The sequence below is a fragment of the Chiroxiphia lanceolata genome, chromosome Z, assembly GCF_009829145.1.
Source record: "Chiroxiphia lanceolata isolate bChiLan1 chromosome Z, bChiLan1.pri, whole genome shotgun sequence".
NCBI lineage: Eukaryota > Metazoa > Chordata > Aves > Passeriformes > Pipridae > Chiroxiphia > Chiroxiphia lanceolata.
Genome location: NC_045671.1, coordinates 64,051,210 through 64,072,431, shown reverse-complemented (window position 1 = coordinate 64,072,431; position 21,222 = coordinate 64,051,210). Strand labels below are relative to the sequence as shown.

General features: G+C 41.8%; 2 protein-coding genes and 1 long non-coding RNA gene across 11 annotated transcripts in view; 2 read left to right on the top strand and 1 right to left on the bottom strand.

The window, feature by feature from the left end:
* The window catches only part of LOC116781168, an 844,439-nt gene that overhangs the window by 392,376 nt on the left and 430,841 nt on the right, over window positions 1-21,222 (top strand). The gene's annotated exons all lie outside the window — the stretch shown is intronic.
* The window catches only part of MOB3B (MOB kinase activator 3B), a 91,378-nt gene continuing 81,725 nt past the window's right edge, over window positions 11,570-21,222 (top strand). For all 9 annotated transcript variants that reach the window (XR_004354786.1, XR_004354788.1, XR_004354784.1 and 6 more), the window contains exon 1: window positions 11,570-11,706. The gene's annotated coding sequence lies outside the window, so the exon portion shown is untranslated. The remainder of the gene's footprint in view (window positions 11,707-21,222) is intronic.
* LOC116781167 (interferon beta-like) lies at window positions 17,235-17,798 on the bottom strand. Its single transcript, XM_032676803.1, has one exon. The coding sequence runs from the start codon at window positions 17,796-17,798 to the stop codon at window positions 17,235-17,237; it is 564 nt and encodes a 187-aa protein (XP_032532694.1).

Here is a 21,222-nt window from a genome sequence, read left to right as displayed (position 1 = left end):
AAACTGAAATGAGCTGTACCTGCAGCCTTCAGGTTGAACCACTGGCAGGTAAAGAAATAACAATCATCTTGGTGTCTGCACACCAAGTGCAAGCATGTGCATCTCTTTCTCTAAATTGACACTTTGTCCATGCCTTGGCCTGTAAGGCAACCTTCCTTCTATGGAAAGCAGCAGGGTTATCATTATATAAGAGAATGAATTAAGGGTATAGTAACGCTTTTTTTTTTTTTTAGAGAAACACATGACATTGTGCTCTGTGGCCTGTCTTGTCATGATAGTCTGAATTCAAATTTAAGTTATTTAGCATTCTATACTTGTGGAGTCTTCAAAGAATAATTTCCAACAGTATATTTTGTTTAGGTATGTTTTACAAGAAGTAAACACCAGAAGTGTCTTTTCAAGGACTGTATAGTCTTCCTAATTAATAATAATGTTCAAAATTACAGAATTTCATCATTCACCAGCTGATGCTATTGCACTGAGTTCCTAAACTAATTATATGCTGCAAAAAGCTTCTCTAAGCCTTCCCTCTCCCAGTTGTCAGACTGGAAAATAGGCTTTAATTACACATGTGGGAGTTCAATCTGTGTATGAACAGACTTGAATATCCAAGTGCCCTTGCAATCCACTTCTCTTTTATATGAAGGCTTCCCAATGTTGAGTGCCTCTTCTGATGCTAAAATAACCAGATCCAAAACAATTAGTGCCTTGAAAGCTTTGAATTTTCCCTCAGGACTTCTAGGCAGCCAGTGCAGCTGTCTGAGCAGCAGTGTAATGCTCTCCTGTCGTAAAGTCCTACTTAAGTGAGCTGCCAGGATCCAAATTAGTTTTGGTGTCCAAGTGGTGTCATTAAATAGAAGGAGAGATTAGGGCTAGGTAGGGAATGGCCCAGCCTGAATCTGAAACAACATTAATCCACAGCTTTTCCAGTTCCATATATATCTTTCTGATAAGTGTCAAAATGCTATGTCAACACTCATCAGGTAAGACTAAGTGCTAAGCAAAAATATTTATCATTGTGTATGTGGGGACCTTTTAAAGTGTATGTTCATACCCAAACTGCTCTGATGTGTCATTTATAACCATAGCATCTGAAAGACACTGTGAATTTTTCTGTACTCCACATATGTTGTCAAGTATTTAGGAACAAAGCATGGCAGAAATTGATTCATGGCTGGTCTCTCTTCAAAATATGGTAGAAATATTTAAAGAGTAGTGATATTCTGCACCACTCCCATATTTTCCCACTCCTTTCCTATGGTATTTGCCCAGTAAATGGCAGGCCAAGCTAACACTACATGGACTTAATGTTTATCCATGAAAAATAATTCAGAGTGCGTTCAAAAAGGGATATAGACTCTCTAATACATAATGAGATCACCAGGAACTTGGGCAAAGAAGGCAGTTTGCAGGACTTTGCATATGATCCTTTGATGATCTGCTGCAAGTACAGATGGAGGAGGGATCATGGCAGTTTTAAGCAGGAGCTGAGAAGTTCCATGGAGGCTTCTAAGAGTGCAGGGAAAATAGATCAGGAGAAAACCTGGAAACAGATCTAGTAGTAGCCCTCCTTAGCAGAGTATTTTAAGTAGCTCTTTTGCACCAGGAAGGAGTCAGGCTGGATTCTGAGTATGAAATTTCCTCTTTCCATAGCACTGTAGCTATATCTTTCTCTCATCTCTGTGTGTCCAGTGTTAAACGGAACATTTCTCTTTCTCATTTCCTACTGTAGCAAATACTGGTGGGTAAGTTGGGCCTAAGTGAGAATATAAGCTTGCCTAATGGTTGGTAAGACCTGGAGATCTCTTTGCTTCCTCTCCTGATGAGTTGTTTTGTGCGTTGTGTCCTCTTGCAAAACACTGGCAGCAAGGGCTGAAGGAGTGGGTTCCACTGCGCAGGGCTCATTAGTTCATCTGGTGTCCTCAGGTTAAGCAAGCATCTAGGCTGCTCTGTCTGGTGCTCTAAAGGATTTTCACCTGTTGAAGAGATATCCTTCAACTATTATGGGACCATTGTTTTTGGCTGGGCCTCTTCTGTAATGTGACTTGAGTCGCATTACAGAAAGAAAATCCTCCATCAAATAGCTCTTAATGGAGTCAGAAAATGAACCAATGTGTGCTTTGTGGACCTGACAGGGTCCTGAGTCCCTTCATGTTACATTAATGCTATAGCCATCTCAGGAGGAGATATGATTTTGCCACTAGTTTCAGAAAAGCAAAGGAGGGGACTTCTGTTTTTTCAAAATGTAGTAAGATTTTAGCTTTCTCTAATACACACATTTCTGGAAAAAAAAACAAAAACAAAAACAAAAACAAAAAAAAAACAAAACTAAAGAGATGTTGCCACTATAAGAGCAGAAGTAAATTCAGAGAGCATCTTGAATAAAACCACTGTCCTGCAAGAAGCCTTGAGCAGTGTTTGACTCAGAGGAAAGAGTAACTCTATTTTACTGTTTACTTTTTGCTGCACAGGAATGGCAAACAATACTCTAATCTCAGAGGGACAAAGGGCACCAAGTTCCACTCTTGGTCACCTTCACATAAACATATAATGTTTTCATTGCTAGAACTGGAAGATTTTCTTGGTTTATGCGGCTAAAATTGGATAAAACTTGTTTCCATGCACTTCAAGACAAAATCTGGAAGGCAATACCTATTACCAGCAGAGGGGTTATACTTTGCATTGGAGAGTTCTAGGATGTTAGGGGAGGTTTAGGTTGGATATTAGAAAGAGTTTCTTCACCCAGAGGATGCTTTGGTGATGGAACAGGCTCCCCAGGGAAGTGGTCACAGCACCAAGCCTGACAGAGTTAAAGAAGCATTTGGGTGATACTCTCAGGCACGTGGTGCAACTCTTGAGGATGGTCCTGTGCAGGGCCAGGAGTTGGACTCGATGATCCTTGTGGGTCCCTTCCAACTCAGCATATTCTGTGATTCTGTGACTCTGTGAAAATGTTGCTTAATGCAAAAGCGAGGCTAATAATTTGGTCACATGTTGTCTTTTCCCTCTAGGTACTGTGCTTTCCTCTTTGATTTTAGCATCACTCATGCTGCTTAGCCAACATCAAAGAGATTGTGCTACTGTAGAAATACACAAGTATCTGCCTCTCTCCATCAACTGTCAGCCAGAGAAATCTATGAGAATATCCCACAGACGAGCAGAAGCAGACAGGCAGCAAGGTAAACAAGATGATTCAGGCAGGTCTCTTGACCTCAGCAGTGTTTCTGTTTCACTTGTGAAACCACTAGCAAATGTAATTCACAGGTGTTCAGCTGCTCTCCCAACAAAACAGGACTCCTGTGAGACAGTGCCATGGGTTTTGACAGCAATAACTGTATCTGAGCACCCTATCCATAGATTAATGCCAGCATCAGACCTCAGATAAATACGGGTTATTTTCTTCCCCCCCCCTCCTTGCCAAATTTGCAGCCCAGACACATAATTAACTCTCAAGGCACTTGTGACAGAGTCAGAGTAAAGGCAGGCATCTAATAGCACATGTGCAGCAAAACATACTTAGGCCTCTGGCACCACAACGAGGCCACCAAATGTTCTTGCTGATGACATTCGGCTGCTGGAAATGAATTTTTCTATGGGCAACTATAATTATTATGACAATCAGCAAAGGGAATAGCTGTCTTTCTGAATCACTGAACCAAAAAATAGGCTTTTGACAGGATCATCATAATCTCTGGCCAACATCAACAAAAAAAAGGCTCAAACCCTAATAAAGCTGTCATGGGGCCACCCAATGGCTTTATTCAGAATTCTTGTGCCTTCCCTTCTCATAATCTGCCTCTTGGCAGGTCTGGGAATGATGAGATCTGATTGTGAGGAGTAGCCATTATACACGAGCTGTTTATTGATGCTCTGTGAGCCACCCGAAAGGATGGTAAAGCCATTACAGTGCTTTTTATAACACAATATTCACAGCTGCTGCTTGCCACCATATTGTGTATACTGGAACATTGCAGAAAGCCATATTAAATTTAAAAAAAAAAATCAATATATGAAAAAGCTAATTCTGTGTTCACTCATGATAGCAAGGACACTGTTTGAAATCCCCCCTAACAAACCATCTTCTTTTACCAGGTATATCAAGGGAGATTTCCAGGATGTGATTCTTTGGAACATGTGAAAAGTCAGGACTGGTGGCACAGTTCCTAAATATAACAGAGAAAAGATTTACTGCTATAATATTTCTGCTTAACATCAAAAATATCAATGTATGTTTCCTATATTTAAAAAAAAAAAAAAAAAGGCAAAACAGAGTAATGTGCCTCTAGGGACTTTGAAGCAGACTTTCTATTACAAATGTTTACACCATTTGGAAGCATATTAGATGTATTGCTCTATTAAAAAAAAAAAAAAGAGAAGGATGAGAGGAAGAGAGAGAAAGAAAGAAAAAGAAAGAAAGAAAGAGAAGGAAAGAAAGAAAGTGAAGGAAAGAAAGAAAGTGAAGGAAAGAAAGAGAAAGAAAGAAAGAGAAGGAAAGAAAGAGAAGGAAAGAAAGAAAGAGAAGGAAAGAAATAAAGTGAAGGAAAGAAAGAGAAAGAAAGAAAGAGAAGGAAAGAAAGAGAAGGAAAGAAAGAGAAGAAAGAGAGAGAAAGAGAAAGAAAGAAAAAAGAAAGAAAGAGAAGGAAAGAAAGAAAGAGAAAGAAAGAAAGAAAAGGAAAGAAAGAAAAAAGGAAAAAGAAAAAGAAAGAAAGAAAAAATAATTCTGCATCTTCTTTTTATAGGAGAGAAACAGTCTCTTTCTATTTGTAATCACAGGAGCACATGTGTATGGTAGGAAGGTAAATTGTCTATCTGTCCCACATGGTGTAGGTGGAGTCCACATTTTTGCATCAGAGTTGTTCTGGCCCTCTAAATCAGGTGCCTAGGGACTAGAAATATGGCTAGTAATGAATACGTGGAAGAGACACATTTGTTTGCAGCAGCAGGTGCATCATGGTGGTACCAGCTCCCAGGAAGACAGTTCTGGCCTCACTGTACTTCAGACACTCCCTTGGCAACACCAGCATCAGCTTGCCTTCAGCACAGGTGCAAACTTCTCAGCCCTGCAGGCATAGCTGTTTGCAGTCCAAGCCTCTGCAGCCCAACCAACTGCCTCTTGTGGTCATGCCTAGCCTGGAGAATACTCTGTATGTTGTCAGAATCATCCGAGAAGCAACTATACTAGATCTGTCCCATACATAGGAATTTCAAGGATATAGTATGGTATGAAAGAGTGTTACTGTGTTGAATATGTCCTTATGGCAGCAGGCATTTACTGTGGAGTAATGTAGAGTTAGGTCAGAACTTAATGTAGAGTGTAGCTATGCTGTGAACAATGAAGAGCTGTTAAAACCACAGTTCAGCCGCGACAGATACTGCCATGAAGTACCCTCCAGGCTACCGACTGAAAGGAATGTAGGAAGGTAAAAAATCCTATAAGAAAGTATACTTGGTTTTGAATGCACTGTGGCTTGAACCTATTCAGAGTTTCATTGACTGATTCTTTGTATGTCCTGAATTTTTTGTTTGTCTGTTTCCACTTTTTTTGCTTTACCACTTTTCTACAAATGGCACAGGGAAACTAAGTCCTGCTGGTGATGAAAAAGGAAAACCCTTTTAAAGGTGAACATAGAAGATCTCCTCTACAAACACAAAGGGTACATAATGTTCTCTTCCTTCTTTCAAGATATTCTGCTGAGTATTCAAGATATTTCACAGACTCAAAAATGCTAGTAAGCTAGGCATGTTCTAATATAGTACTTTGCTGTAATCTTTCCTTCTTCCTTCCTCATATCACAAGGCCATCTTTGTACCTTGGGTATTGGTTTTAATAGCTGTAAAACTTTTTTTTTTTTAAAGTGATTTTTATTTAACTTAAAAAAGAACTTTCAAACACAGTACTTTTGATAACAGCGTAGCTATAAGCCACTGGCTATGTGCTCAGAGGCCATAGCATGGCATAGTCCCGTGGTTTTAGTAAAGCTCTGTAACTCATAGTCAGTAATAAGACCAGTCCTAACATACACACAACTGAGTCTTGGTAAACACAAAGGCTTCAATACTTACTTCAAAACAATATGGAGTTGTTTAAGTTACATTATAAGGCTTTTTTCAGTCACAGTCATCTGAAGATTCATGTGCCTACAAGTCCTGGCATGACAGACTGCTATAACCTACTTCGATGCAAAATCATCTGATCTGGACTGCCACTGATGGTGGCTGAGCTAAATGAAGATGCTTTATTTTTCAGGAAAGCAGACTCAGCTTTGTGGGTGCTAGTCATCAGCAAATGGGAGGCAATAAGCTGCTGCGGACAGTAGCTTCTTAAATGCCTCAGCTGATTCTGCCAGCTGTTGTTTAGCAATGGCCTCCTTTGGCTTGCTTTAAGCTGATGTACAGTTAAGTGCAGAAGAATGGTGGGGAGATAGGCAATGGGTGCCAGCATAGCAATGACCCAGATATTGCTTATAATAAAACCCTTTGTGCTTTGTCAAGATCACTAGTCTATATTTTAATACATTTTTGCTTATGTTGCCTTTGGCTGTTTTTCCCCAAAATGTGCTGTGTGTCATGCACTTTTTGTGTGATAGGTTGCAAGGTTATCCATGTAGTCATGACACTTGGTGCTCATGTGCTACCTCACATAAAAAGGTTCATTAAAGCACTCCCATTGTTCTCCACCATAGGCCATCACTTCATGGTGCCAGGGACTTCCCCTCTGGCCTGAAAAATCGTGAGGAAAAAAACCTCTCTAGACAATATTAGTATGGATAAGATAGAGAGCAGGTCTTTAATGAAGGCCTTCTGGTGCAAGGAGTACAAAGACATGCCCTAGTGTCCAGGGGTTCCACAATTTATGGTCTGATCCAAGAACTATCTGCGCCCAGATCCTCCCCAAATCTGCCCCCCTGGCACACCTCCCTGGAAATTGAGTCAGAGGTTCCAAGACCCCTTTCTTACTCATCTTCCTCTTCTTCACAGCACATACTGTCTTTGGAGCTTCTCCAGAGTTCCAGGCTTGAGGGCTGCTTTGACTATGATGGTATCTTGTTGTTCAGGCCTGGGGTGAAAATGTTCTTAAACAAGATGTATCTACTACAGTCCTACCTTGAAAGGAGACTAAACAAGCCTAAGGAATTTAGAAAATTTTGTATGAGGTGAGGGATAGGGTTTGGTAAGTGTTAACTACCATTCTAAGGTGTGAGAGATTATACAATTATACTAAAAATCTATAATTTATTACACAGCTACCTTAAAATCTACAAAAAGCTAAAAATCCTAAAAATTCTGAAGCGTCACCTCACTCAGGAAACTACGTGGGAACTGCTGATAGGATGCTGAGGTAATAAATGCCTTCTGACCATTGCTGTGTGTGTTGTGCTTGTGTATCCAGCCCTTCTCAAGTCCGCACTGACATCACAACTGGTGGAGGCCAGTCTGGTATCTCCATCTGGATAGAGCAGCTGATTCAGGGCTGAAATCAGTTAAATTTGGTGTAGAATGGAGTAAAAATTATCTCCAAGTTGAAGTTGGGTTTAACAAAGCCACAGCAATCTCTTGTAGACTCAAATCAAAACCATAAACTGGCCACTTGAAAAAGGAAACAGGATGAGGCACACTTAATTTTACCTCGCTTTCCCAAAAAAACAGAGTTTATGATAGCATCTTGGTTTCATACATGTTTGTGTTCTTCCAACTGTCCCCGGTTCAACCTTGATTTTGCTAGACATTTTTGTAAAATCAGTTAAGAGATACAAATTTCAAAAACTGTATGTTCCAGCAGTTCCTATGCAAATTTCTGTCAGAGTAGACAAACAGGTGTACATAAACTTTGTGATCTACGGAGAAAGCAATGTGAATTTAGTCTTATCAGGCACAAAACCCCAAAACAAAACAAAAAACGAGAAGGGCCACAGGGAAGTAACCCCTGCAAGTTCCACTTCAAAGATCTTGATTCTTTCAGAGCATCCAAGCACATCCAGCACCAGAGGAACATCACAACAGGTTCTTCCCGCTAATTTAAATTGTTTGTACCAATGGGATCTGTCCCATCTGTATAATTCTCCATTCTGGATTCCGAACAGTGGAAGTTATTCAGCAGTCCTCAACCACTTCATGCCAAATTAAATTGCATTTCACTTTGCTCATACTGACAACAATTAATCTGAAGACATACTTTTTTTTTCTTTTTTCCTTGAGCTGTGTATTTTGTGCGGTGGGAAGAGGAAAGACCCTTGACTTTAGTATCTTCGCTGCATGTTCTTAGAATAATAGGCCATAGATGACTGAATCAATTCCTTGTTAAATTCTGCTGAAGTAAACTGACTGATTGGGTTCACAGTCCTAGTCTCTGGCTTCTCTCCCAGCAGCAAAGGAGCAACCTCCATCGAGCATACTGGTGAATGTGGCCGTGGCAATGATCCAAAGTACACCATGACTACAGAGAAGGGAGAGACAGGCATCTTCCTGTACAGAGAGTCAGCTGTCCTTGATGTGCTTCTAAGTACTCTAGTAATTTGTGGTGGTTAGAAAATAAAGGGTTTATGGATTGAAGTTCAGGAAAAGAACTGTGTCTGTAGTTTGTCCTTTCTGGACTCTAGTTTGACACAAAAATAAATCCTTCCTAAGCAAAGCTGGTAGGTTCTTGATATGCTTTAGTTATTATAAATCACAGAAAAGAAAATGCTGTCCTCAAAGGCACTGTCTGTCCCTGTTTTAGGTTATATAACCAAATGCATCTTGTCAACTACACCTGCTGCATTTTTGAAACATCATTCCACGGAGTATTTAGAGGGATTTAAACCTTTGGGGATAATGGGAAGACTGTAGCTTGTTTTGGTTGTTCAGTTGTTCTAACAGGGAACTTGACTGAAAATTGTTTTACTGTGTTGCTGGGTTTTGACCTGGCATTGTCCTGATAGTATGTTTAAGTCTTTCCAAACACTTTAGGGAATTTTGAGTATGGCACTTTCTTTTCTTTTATCTACTCCTTCTTAGGGGTGTGATCCCACAAACTCTCTGTACATATATTTTATCATCTTCAGTTTTGTACATGGGAATATGGGATACAGTAATGTCAGTGTGAAACCAGGCTGCAGCTCAGGAAAAAGAAAGAACTGACTCACTGCCTGGAAGCAGGGAATTGGTGATGGTATAACAAAGCAGTTCTACCAGTGACTTAAACTTGTTCATTCAGCTATCAGAAAGAAGATTATTTCTACTGCTATTTGTTCAGATAGCTTTGTGAGAAACACCTATTGGCTGACACACTAAAACTAAAACGTTTCAAAAAGGGTCGCTTTTCAGACAGTTCTTGCTGTGTTTGCGAAAGTGCAAGGGTTACTTCCATTATCTTTATTTGCACATGTTTAGAAATAAAAGTTAATCAGTCACAATAGGGTATTTCCTTCCAAGCAACTCAATCTCCCACCCCAGTCACAACCTGCTTGCAGCCTCTTAGTTACCCATTCACCTTTTCTTCTCTGGTTTGGCAGACAATAGCTCCTAAACCAAGCTCTCACTTAAGAGGCTACAGATTCACCTTCACTCAGGCCAGCTGAGGTTCTGCTCTTCTTCTGCCACATGGGAACTGCTGCCTCCCTTCATCTCCCATTTGAAAGGAAACAGAAGTTGGGCCCTTCTGTGACGAGACAGTTGGAGTTCACAGCAGGGAAAAGAAGCCGTCTTCCTTTGCCTTTCACAGACGGAAAGGAGGCATGCCGGTCTTCAACAAACCTTGCTGACTTGCTGCTATCTTGTCCAAACACGTAAAGTGAGCAGTTCTCTCCCCCATACCTTCTGCAATGTGATTCCTGCAGAGGTCAGACTGACTAGTCCACAGGGATGATTGTCCCTGCTTGCCATGCTGCTCTTGTTCACGGAAGAACACTTTCAATTTCGCATGATTCTTTGTCTTGCATCTTCATTAGGGTGTATGGTTCCTTGTGGGTTTCTGCTACTTGAAAACAGGGGGATTTGGATTTTGTTCATTCAGTGAAAACATGATTTCCCAAACTCAGTCAGCATTGCTGTTGGGTTTAAAATTTTTCCACTTAAGAACAGAGAGTTTGGCATATAACTACTTTATTTTTAGTTGGGTAGCAGTGAACTGGGTCTCTGCTGTTACTCCCTCTCTTCCCTCCCACCTCCTGCCTTTTTTTGTTTGTCAGTGAAAAGACAGGTCAGATGGGAAGGTGTAAGAAATCTTTGTAGGCATGAAAAAGAAAGGACTTTTTGCCCAAGCTGTATATATATAGTCAGCTGGCAGAATGTGTGTTATTGTTGGGTTTTCTTCCCTACTGAGATAATCAAATCAATGTAACTGTGAAGGTAGATATTGCTACACAAGTGGTTTTATATCAGCCTACTCCTGTAAATGCCATGGGTTAGATAAACCAAAAATCCCATTAGCTGATAAAATAGTAATATTATTTATTTTATCCTCCAGCTCTGAGGTAAAGGACCATGGTCCATAGCATATGCTGATGACCACCACATGAGCAGGGATACTGCTGCAGAGGGCACAATCCTACAAAGCACTGTGTCTGTGAGGAGCCCTGTGAAAGGGGGTCATGGAGGCTGACGTTTTTCTGCTATTGTTACAGAGGCTCCATGTTAGGTCAAAGTTCCATATTTATTGCCTAAACGGAAGTTTTTCTCCAAACTCTGTGCAGTATGGTGGGGGATTGGGCCTCTTCCTTGTAGCTGTCGGAAGTGATTCTCCTCCTCTGCTGTGGTGAGGCCTCACCTGGAGTCCTTTGTGCAGTTTTGGCTACCGTCATATAAGAAAAATATTAAAGTATTAGAGAGGATCCAAAGGAGGGTAATGAGAATGGTGAATTTTCTGCAGGGGAAGCTGCATGAGGAGTGGTTGAGGTCACTTGGTCTCTTCATCCTGGAGGAGATTGAAGGGAGACCTCATTGTGGTCTTCAGCATCCTCACAAGGGGAAGCAGAGGGCCAGGTACAGATCTCTTCACCCTTGTGACCAGTGACAGGACTCGAGGAAACAGCATGAAGCTGAGTCACGGGAAGTTTAGGTTGGGTGTCAGGAAAAGGTTCTTTACCCAGAGTGTTACTGGGCACTGGAAAACGGTCCCCAGGGAAGCGATCATAGCACCAAGCCTGTCGGAGTTCAAGAAGCGAACTTCGTTCACTTCGTTGTTTTTGAACAACGCTCTCACGCACCTGGTGTGATTCTTGGGGTGTCCTGGGCAGGGCCATGGGTTGGATTCGATGATCCGTTCCATTGGAACGATGGGTCCGTTCCAATTCAGGCCATTCTGTGCTTCTGCAGGGACGGGGGCTGCCCCTCGGACGTGGCTGCAGGGGAGTGTGCCGCCGGGGCATGGGCTGGGAGGCCACGGGTCACTCCGGGAGCGGAGCGGAGCCGCTGCCGGGCCCGTGTCCGCGCCCCCCGGCCGGGCAGGTGCGCGGCGCCGCCATGTCCGCGCCGCCGCCGGGGCCGCCAGGGGCCGCCCTGCGCCGCGGGAGCGCGGGCCGGGGGAGGTGCTCGGGGCGGGGCGGGGGCGGACAGCGCCGGGCCGGGCGCAGCCGCGCCGGGCACCGCCGAGCTCAGCGGGGCAGCGCCGCGCCACTGCCGGGGCTGGCGGAACGCGCGAGAGCCGTGTCGGACTGTGGCGTCCTTTCCCTGGCTGTCCTGCGAGCGAGGCACCTGGAGGGGCACCGGCGGCGCCCGGAGCGGTGGGAGGTACGGCGGCGGCAGTGGGTCGGGGCGGCGCACGCCAGGGAGTGCGGAGGGGTCGGTCCCGCCGACTGCAAACTTCCCGCCGGGAGCGGGACGAGTTCACCCGTTCCCTTTTCCGCTCAGTCCGAGGACAAGTGTCCCTCCGGCTCCGCTCCCCAGCTCCTCCCGACCCTACGGGGTGGCGGCCCGGCCTGCCGGGCTCGGGGGCACGGCCGGTGCCCACCCCCGCCAGGAAGGAGGTCCCACTGCCCCGCCGGCCTCAGGAGGTGGCGAGGGCGGGACGCGCCCCGGTCCCGGCCGGAGCGGCAGGTGGGCGCCGTGCGAGGGGACGGGACGGTGCCTGCGAGCGCGCTGGGCTCCGCGCAGCCCCCGGCTGGCCCGCAGCCCGCACGGAGATGCGCTTTCCGAAGCGCTCCCCTTTTTCCCCTCCCCAGCCCGTCTCCTAGAGGTGGGTCGCTGCGTGCTTCCCCGCAGAGCTTCAGGGGTCGGCTCGGTCTCGCCTGTGAGCGGCGGGCTCTGCGGACCTGTTGCCGCACGGCGGGAGCCGAGAGCGAGCGGGACGAGCCGCCCCCGGGCTGGGCGCAGAGGCTCCTGCCGCCCTCCTGCACCGTGCCCTGGCACAGGGAGGCGAGGTCCGAGCCCTGCGTGCTGGTCCTGTGGTACTCGTGCTGAGCAGAGGGATGGGAGACTCAGCACCACGGGCCGGGAGCTTGTGTTCTGGCGTGGCAAACGCTGAGACGCAGCTTGTCAATTTTCTCACAGTTCCTTTAATCTTGGGGGCGAAGTTAGTCTGTCAAGAAACCTGCCGTGCACCTGATCTGCCTGATCTATTAGTTGTGGCGAGACAGGCTCAAGGTGCTGATTTTGCTTTCAGTTTGCAAGGTTGCTCAAGGAAAAATGGTTTGCGTTAAACTCCTTGTTCACTACTGAAACTCAGTATTTGAAATCTCTGAAAGTCTTTGCAGCATCAAAATGTGATGATCTGACAGCTGGTCTCTCAGAGGCTGACCCAGGGCTTGTTATGGAGAAATGAGTAATGGCTGGTGCAAGGAGTAGCAAACCCTAGAGGGTGCGTGCTGTTGGCTTAAAAAAGAAAAGCTGCAGTGCAAACATAGAGCGGTACTGGTTGGCAGAGGCTCTTGGAGAGTCCTACTTGAAACTAATTGACCCTGCAGGTCATCTCTCTTTCTTCTGGCAAGACCACTGCCAGCTGACATTTAAAGATGTAGGGGCCTTCCTACTCCCATTTTGATGGGCGAATCAACCTGTTCTGGGGCTGCTTGTTGGCAGCTCTCATAAGCAAAATATTCTGATTGATGCGGGTGTGTGTCCTAAACCAGGGTGGAACAAGAACAAGTTAGCTGGATGGTTATCAGGTATAAAGTGTATTTGAGGATCCTTCCTACCTGTGCTTAGATTGCAGTGATTTCTTGTATAAACAACAGGATTGTGTTTCTGTTCTCCAAGTCATTTAGCTCTACTTTAAACACAGATATAATCTATATATAACAGAGGATATTTGTGAGAAAATCCTCTGGACATCTCAGACTGGAGATGTGCTGTGGTAAATAGAGGAGAGCTGGTTTCCCCCCTTTCCCCAGCAAAGCATGTTACTCATGATTTTCAGACTTCTCTGAGTGAACCAACAATTGCAACAGTTGTACTTCTCATGGGACAGAGAAAAGAGCATTCCTGGCACAAAAAAATAAAAAGGGAGGCAACTGTTCTTTTTTAACAGAGAGCACATCTGAAAGAGGGGTGTAGGGTAGAAAGAAGAGAAATACGGGGTAGACCAGGTACAGTCAAGCAATATTGAGTTCCATTAAGTGCTAAAGAGAAAATGAGGTGGGTGCAGAAAAGTGTTTTGTTGCTTGTCATCAAGTATCTTGGAATGATGATTTTATTCAGTCTGGTGGTGTGTTGGGGTAGTAGCTGGTGCTGCTTAGAGTGCATTAGTGAGTGATGTGGAACTTGGGACTGGACCAAATCACTTCAGCTCCTTTGCTGGTATTTCTCTGTTGATAAATGGTTTTTTATCAACTGCCAGCAAAGTACTTGGCATTGTTGGGTCAGAGAAGCAGAGAGGTCCAAGTGCACTGAGAACTGGGATCACAGAGTGCTTTGGAACAACAATTGTTTAAAAATGTTACAGGGAAAAATATGTTACTTTGTTTAATATTCAGTCTTTGTCACTAGTTCGGTAAACAGATCTCAGATGGAATATTTTATAGTCAAAACACAATGTTACTTTAATTCTTCTGGTTTAGGATATTATCTCGGGATTGAGTAGATGCTTCAGTAGTACCTTTGACAGACAAGTATCTTGTGAGCCTCTTCTGAGCCAGGGGCTGAGGTAGGCCTGTGCAGATATAAAGTGGAGAGAGAAAGCTGAAATGAGTAACATATAACTGGAATTTTAATGCTAACTACTGTAGAATTAAATTTATTTCCAGAGAAATTACCACCAGAGAAATTACTCCACTAGGCTGCTTTGGTGATGGATAATTAGCATATTAATATATTAAAGGAAAAATGCTTACAAATGAGCTGCAGGTATGCCTGAAGATGAGTCAGTCATACACAGAGTAACTGAGAGGCTCTTTTAAAAGAATTTGGACCAGTCAAGAAGAGTAGAAGAGGTTTTGCTCACTGTTATTCTGTGTTGTCCACTTAGAGGATATTGAAATATAGTCACTTTTTCTTTAAAGAAATTTTAAGTGGGTTTGAATCGCTGTGAAAATTCGAAGAGTTTTGAATACCATTTTTATTTTCTCATTTTAGTGTCTTTTTTTCCTGCCTTTGTTGTTGTATCCACTAGCATGATATTAGAGTGCCTCATTAAGATAGACATTGAAGTGCTGTTTATCCACAGGGGTATCAAAACTAACAAACTAAAAAACTTGAAAAAGCAGAGATGTTCTTGTACAGTCGTGTTTTTGTTTCTTTGGGTCTCCAGTCACGGTAATGACAGAAAGTTACAAACGTTACAACAAGTTTAATTGTAATAGTTACATGTAACAACAGCGGTCTAAATTTTTTTTCATAGAAAAGTGCAGTACTTCATTTCTAAGTACTCGTGTAAGGAAAAAGAGTCAAGATTTAAAGTTGTTTGACTTGAAATAGTAGAAGACCTTATTCAGTCTCAGAAAGTGCAACTCCTTCCATAGGAAGAGAAAGTTGCATATCTATCCTCATTGAGGGTTAACATTGAATTCCATGTGAGAAATATGAAAATAGTGTTTATTACAATTACTTCTTTTTTCTTCTATAAGATGCAATTAATTTCAACTTGTAAAAGAGATTTTGTGCAGAGAGCTAGCATAGGCAGTTCTTAAATACTTGTTCCCTATAAATGCTGAGTTGATATCAGTAGGTTAAGCTTACCTGGATACTCCCAATTATTACCTAATGAGGTCTCTGTTTCTCCCCTTCAAAAAAACCCATGCATTTTGAAATGTAAGTCGCAATTGACAGTAAAGAATGCATGACTTAATAGGCATATCTGCTTTAGATTGATGGAATACCTCCCCAGAAGTGCAGATGAAGGAAGTTAATGTTTCCACACTGTCCAGGGATGGGGTTTTTTTCACTCATAGTGCTGTCATTACCTAACCAAAACAAGGTGTGATCTTATGAAGAACTGATAGAATCTAGTAGGATATGGAAGGTTGTCATCAATCATATCTGCTGAAGTCTGTTCTGATTCTTAGCCTTTCAGAGACTGGAATCTAAGTGGAGATTTGAGCAAAGAGAAGGATATCCAGCATAGATATAGGTACATGCAACCCGACATCGTCTTGTGTGGTGCATTACACACAGGGAGACCTCAAGTTCGTGAGCTTCAGTTCATCAACTTCCTTAAGCTTGATATCCAAAATTGGGCAATGTTACTTCCCCACAGTAACCATATATTAAAAGCAGCAAGTTAAAAAAAAATAAATTCAGATTTAAGTGTGCTTGAACATATTTTGCTGCCATCAAAAGTCACTGTGGTGCCAACACAGTTGCAAAGTGTTTAAATTAACAAAACGGATTCCAGAGATTGATTAACGAGGTTCTTGGAAATATAATATTACCTGTGTGCCAATCCGATCATATGTTCCCTAAAAAAACAGTTAAGAACAGAGCTATAATGTTGGTGATTGAAAGTAGAATTATATTCAGGAATCTGAAACCCATTCCCTCCTCCCACGTTTCTGTAAAACAGGAGCACGTGAGAGGGAAGCTGGGGGTCCTGATCTCTCTAGCCCAATATCTAACTTAAATGCCTAAAATTAGGCAGTTGTAAGTATCCTGTTGTTGTGTTCCTGGAACCAGGAATAATAATACCATTCCATTATAATAGCTAAATGGGAAGGGATTTATAGATATATATTTCATTTGAATGAAGGAAAGGCATGGGACCAGAGTTGCTGTCCAGCCCTGAAACTTCTCAGGCAAAATATTGAGATTCGGTCCTCAGATAATGGTAACAGTACGCTGAATGTTTTCTCCTCAGAGTAATCCCTTTTTCTTCCCCGGTCCCAGAAGTCACAGAAATATTTTAACTCTTTTCCTCTTACATTCAAATTTGACACAGTTCATTTATGATAAAAATGTTCATGTCAGAACTCATCCAGTCTTCTGATGTATAGAGAGTGGTACTGAGACTCAGAATATTCAGGGTATCTTGAGTAATAGTTAAACTGATGAAAATAATAACCTGAAGTACTGCTTGCTTCATCCTGAATGAAGGGAAGAAAGGTGAGAGAGGAATGAAAGAAATTTGTTAGCATCTGTGTCCATATAGTAATTCTTTTCAGATTATTCTTGTTTGCTTATGAACTTAAAGTACATAGAACAGATAAATATTTTACATAGCATTGTGAATTATCATATTCTGAAAATCTGTGCTGTAGCTATTGAATATGCTGTAAATCTGTATATAAATTTATGTGCATATATATATATCATATATATGTATAAATATATCTCCATAGGATATAGAAATAACTGTACTTGCAAAATAAGGATCAAAGCTGGGAATTGACTTTTCTTGCTTAGAAGGACATTATTTTTTAGTCTGAAAAGGTCTATGTTAAATAGTGATCTGTTTTGTAATTCAAGATCTCTGTAGTGTGCAAGGCTGCAGGAAGATCTGTCTTCCCTATGCATGTCTACATCTTATACTTTTTTTTGAATTACTGAAGTAATGCAAAAATAAAATTTATGAAGTGTCCATGTGCAAATTTTTCTGGTTGTAAAACTATTGTCATATTCTGTGGAAAGACTGCAAAACCTTTTTTTATAGTGCAAGGAGTGAATACAGGAGCAATATTCACTTACACTTCTAAAGATCTTACCTTCTACAGAAATGGTGATACCAAGTGCCCCTTCAGTTGAGTACTCTACATGTTTAACTGAATATTTTTTGAAAACAAGCCCCAGTTATCAATTTGGAAATTATTAAAATGTGGAAATTGAAAACCTATCAATAAGGGGAAAATTATTGTGTTCTTAAAAAGAAACAAAAGATAGAAGATTTTACCTCTTTATGTAGGCCTTTTTTTCATAAGACTGTCAAAAATTATATAACACATTCTCAGTTCCATTTTAACTGCTTCCCAGGAACAGTGGCTGTATTGCTTATCTTGTAGGAAACTGGTGATTCTTTTAAAGTACTTTTTTATGCTGTATATAGAGCTTTTTAGGATCCATGTTTGAAAGTTGTTTCTTAGTTTTGATTGCTCTTCTGACAGACATGTCTCCAATTCTTCAATTTGATGATGAATTCCATTTTGGAATTTGTCGATCTTGCTTGTATTCCAAGCATCAACAGGAAGATTCTTGCTAAATAGTTGGAAGATGTGTTGGAGGAACTCATAGATGATCAGTCTGCTGTTCTGTGGGATCTTGGTAATCTCCATGGGAAATCTGAAATCAGTTGTTTCATTGAGACATTGTTGAGAAAAATGACCACCCATTTTCCAGAGTAAGTTCATGTTGTGGTAGTTCATTTTGATTCCTTGGAAAAGACAAACTGGATGCGAGATTTTGATGTACAATGCCAATATAATGCAAATTTGCAGTAGACTTCTCTGAACCAAGATGGTCATGCTGATGAAGCAGTCAGCACTATTTTCCTTTCCTTTCTGCAGATCTGTAAGCTTGCAGTTTCATGGTTGTCTTGTCTTGCTTACATGCTTCTCTCTCACATCTCTGAATTTATTTCCTCTGTGTGACATGCCGGGTATTACTCATTTTCTAGGAATTGGGCTTTCTATCAACTGTGGTCCTGCCAAGGTTTACTGTTTATTTCAGTTTCACACAATTGCAAAGGTTTGCTCATTTCTTTTTTGACTATATTTAATTGAAAATAGAGTAAATCAGTCAATCTGGTGAGTCAGAGGACAGGGGCAGATTAGCAGATTAGAATCTGGTAAGAGCATTTAATCTTCTCATATTCTTATTAGAACAGGCAGTTGTGCTTTATGCTGAGAAATTTTACTTTTATGCTTAAGTTGGCAAAGACTGTGAAAATCACATCCCTGGCTAACAGATATGCGATCAAAGCAAGATGTAATTTTATTGTTTTAAGAACAAGTGTCTTTTTTGTTAGGATAAATTGTTTTGTTTGGAAAGTAGCTTAAATTTTATTAGAAAATAACCCTGTTATTGACAGAAGCATTGGTTCACTAGGGGCATGTGTTGCTGTCACTCTGTTGGCAAAAAAAGAAGCATATACAACTCTTAAGACTGATGCCTTTTTCTCCAGAATCTCTGATAGTTTAATGCTCAGAGAGGCTTTGTTCTACTTCATTACTTGGAAGGAAGGAATCAGGAGGAATCAGCCTTAATGTTTAGAACCATTAAGAAAAGCATACTTTTATGTAAAGAAGAGGAATTCCTTAAATTTCAGGGTTAGAAAACTCTTCTTCTGAAGCCTCCTCCCATTGTCCCAAAATGAATCTTTTCACCTGATATGCAAGAGAGAGTCTGGCTCTGCTCATCCTCTGAAATGCAAAAGAAAGCATCTTTTAAATCCAAACCAATCAAATAAGTACTTTTCCACAGTTATTTGGTTTATTGCTCTGAGTTATTTGGTTCCCTCTGACCTTCATGTTTCTCTGAGGTCTGGGTCATTAGTAAACAGATTCAAGCCTCCAACGCCTTTTCTTGTGAGATGCAGAGCTTTCTGATTTGATCATTTAACTTGCATAGTAAATCTCATTCTACAGTAGACAGGGACACTCTGGTATATGGAAACTGTGAGTTCAGTTTAGTATCTTCAACTGTCCACTCCATGAGTTGTAAGAACAACTGTAAAGCTCTTTTTACCATTGTTCCAACAATTGGTCCTTTAACTTTACTTAGCAGACCCTTGAAGATAGGTTTTACTGAATGTATGGCTCTACCATCAATCCAAAATCTATTTTTTCATTCCCTGGTTTTATTGGAACTAGAGGGTGTGATGAAGATTCCCTGATATTTTCCCCCAGCCCCCCTCATTCGTTGTAAAAAATTCTGCAGCATCATAATGCTTACATCTTCTAAATGAACCTTTCTGCCTACAAATAAGCACATTGATTCAGGCCAAAAGTAGAGGGGGGGCCGGAGGGTGAGTAGGGGCCTTTCACACCCCAAACCCCCAGCCTGTTCTATTTCTTTCACCTTTGTAATACCACTCTTCTCTTCTGCAGTAAAAAGGTATGCAATATAGCCTACATATCTCCTCAGTTAGCATGACAGTTTCCAAGAGCTAATACATTCCTTCAAGATTCTTTCAATACAAACCATAGATCACTTCAAATTCAACAAATCTGAAGTAATAAAAAGGACATGTACAAAAACTGACAGACTCTTTGCCCTCATTGCTTATTCTAAAGACACCTGTATTACTGGTTGATTTTGTCCCCGAGTCTAGCCTGCAACAAGACTAAAATCCTTTCTTCCCATATGGTCTTTATTTTGATCCATATTCTCTTTATGCATCCTCACCCCAATGTTATATGGGGAGAAAAGGAGGGAAGTAACATTCACACATCTTCCATCTCATCCCCTCCACAATATACAATCTTCATCTTTCTCCTTCTTAGTACATGGCATCAGCATATCTCCTCCCAATGTACACTTTTTCTGAATACCTGCATACCTGAATACCTGAATACCAGTTTAAAAGGAGGCCACTACTGATTACAATATTTATTCCTTTTATCTTTAGTCTTAGGATCTTCCACAACTTATTCCAGTTTTTCAGAATACAACCCGGAGGGCTACAGGGTAGAATTGTGGACTGGTTTGCCAGTAGAGAATTACCCAACTCCTTTATCCTTAGGTCCAGACCTCCAATACAAATGTTTTATTACACTCTGTTCTGTCTTTTTCCCAGCAGAGAGAGGAGAGGCACTCTCTCCCATCACACAGTTTTGCGTGTAACAATTCCAAAACCTAGGCATTTATTTATTTCCCAGTTCTGACCCCTATCGTTAGTTGTGCACCGCTCTGACCCTGTGCTGGCAAAGATAGAAGGATGCCTCCCCCCTTCATATATTGTTATTGTTGTATACAATCACAGCCTCTGCTATGAATTCTTCTGATTTGATTTACACAGAGCTTGTGGTTTTCTGTACCAATCCCACTGATCAGTTACAATAAAATGAAATTTGATACTTACCAGTCCAGGAATTCAACCCACTTTTGCTCTTGCTCCAGTACCTCTGGAGTGTTGCACCTTGGAGTCACTTACTGCCCCAACACTGAAGAGGATTCAGTGGAGTTCCTGATCAAACTGGTCAGAGTCCTGTCCGATCCAATCCTCCTTTGCTGGGGGCAGCAAGATGATCCAGGCAAGGCTTTATGGCTTTCTCATCTAAGTCGCCAAGATTGTTGTCCCAAAATGGGTTCTTTCACCTGGTATGCAAGAGACTGGTCTGCGCACAGAGTCAAGGTATTTATTTACAGTTCTGTGCAGAAAGGGGTGCTGGGTGACAAATCCACAAAGCCAGTATATGAAATGTCTATGAAGTCTATAAAAACTTTTTACTATTTTTACATTTTAGCAAATAAAGACATTTTGTTACATAGTTCTCTTATTAATTAGTATTCTTTTTTCTATTGCTTAAATGATTCCCTCGCTTCTTATTCTAATTAGTCCTCATGCTGAGTCTTTCTCTTCTTTTGAGTCAGTGGGTTTCTTGAGTCAGTGGTCCATGAATTGGTGGTTGTGATCTCCCCCTTTGCCCAGGCAGAGCTGAACTCAGAAGAGCAACTCAGTTGTCGAGTTGGCTGTGTTAGTTAAGGGAGTGTTAGCTCCCTTATCTTGGGAGTATTGCCAAATGTCCTTGTGGCGCATAAAGTGTGCATTCTTTGTGTCCACTATCAGGGGTACATTGTACTCCCCAAGCTTTGCTCATCTCCCCCTAGGTCTGAGATCATTGAAGGATGGCAAGCCCTACACCTTAACAAGGCCATTCTATTCACAAGTAATTAATCTTTCTAGCACCTCGACATCACTCCCATGAAAACAAGCTCTCAAGGAGA

What these genes read in the sequence shown, in the direction of transcription:
- LOC116781167 (XM_032676803.1), bottom strand. Translation starts at nt 17,798, where the DNA reads ATGACCATCTTGGTTCAGAGAAGTCTACTGCAAATTTGCATTATATTG.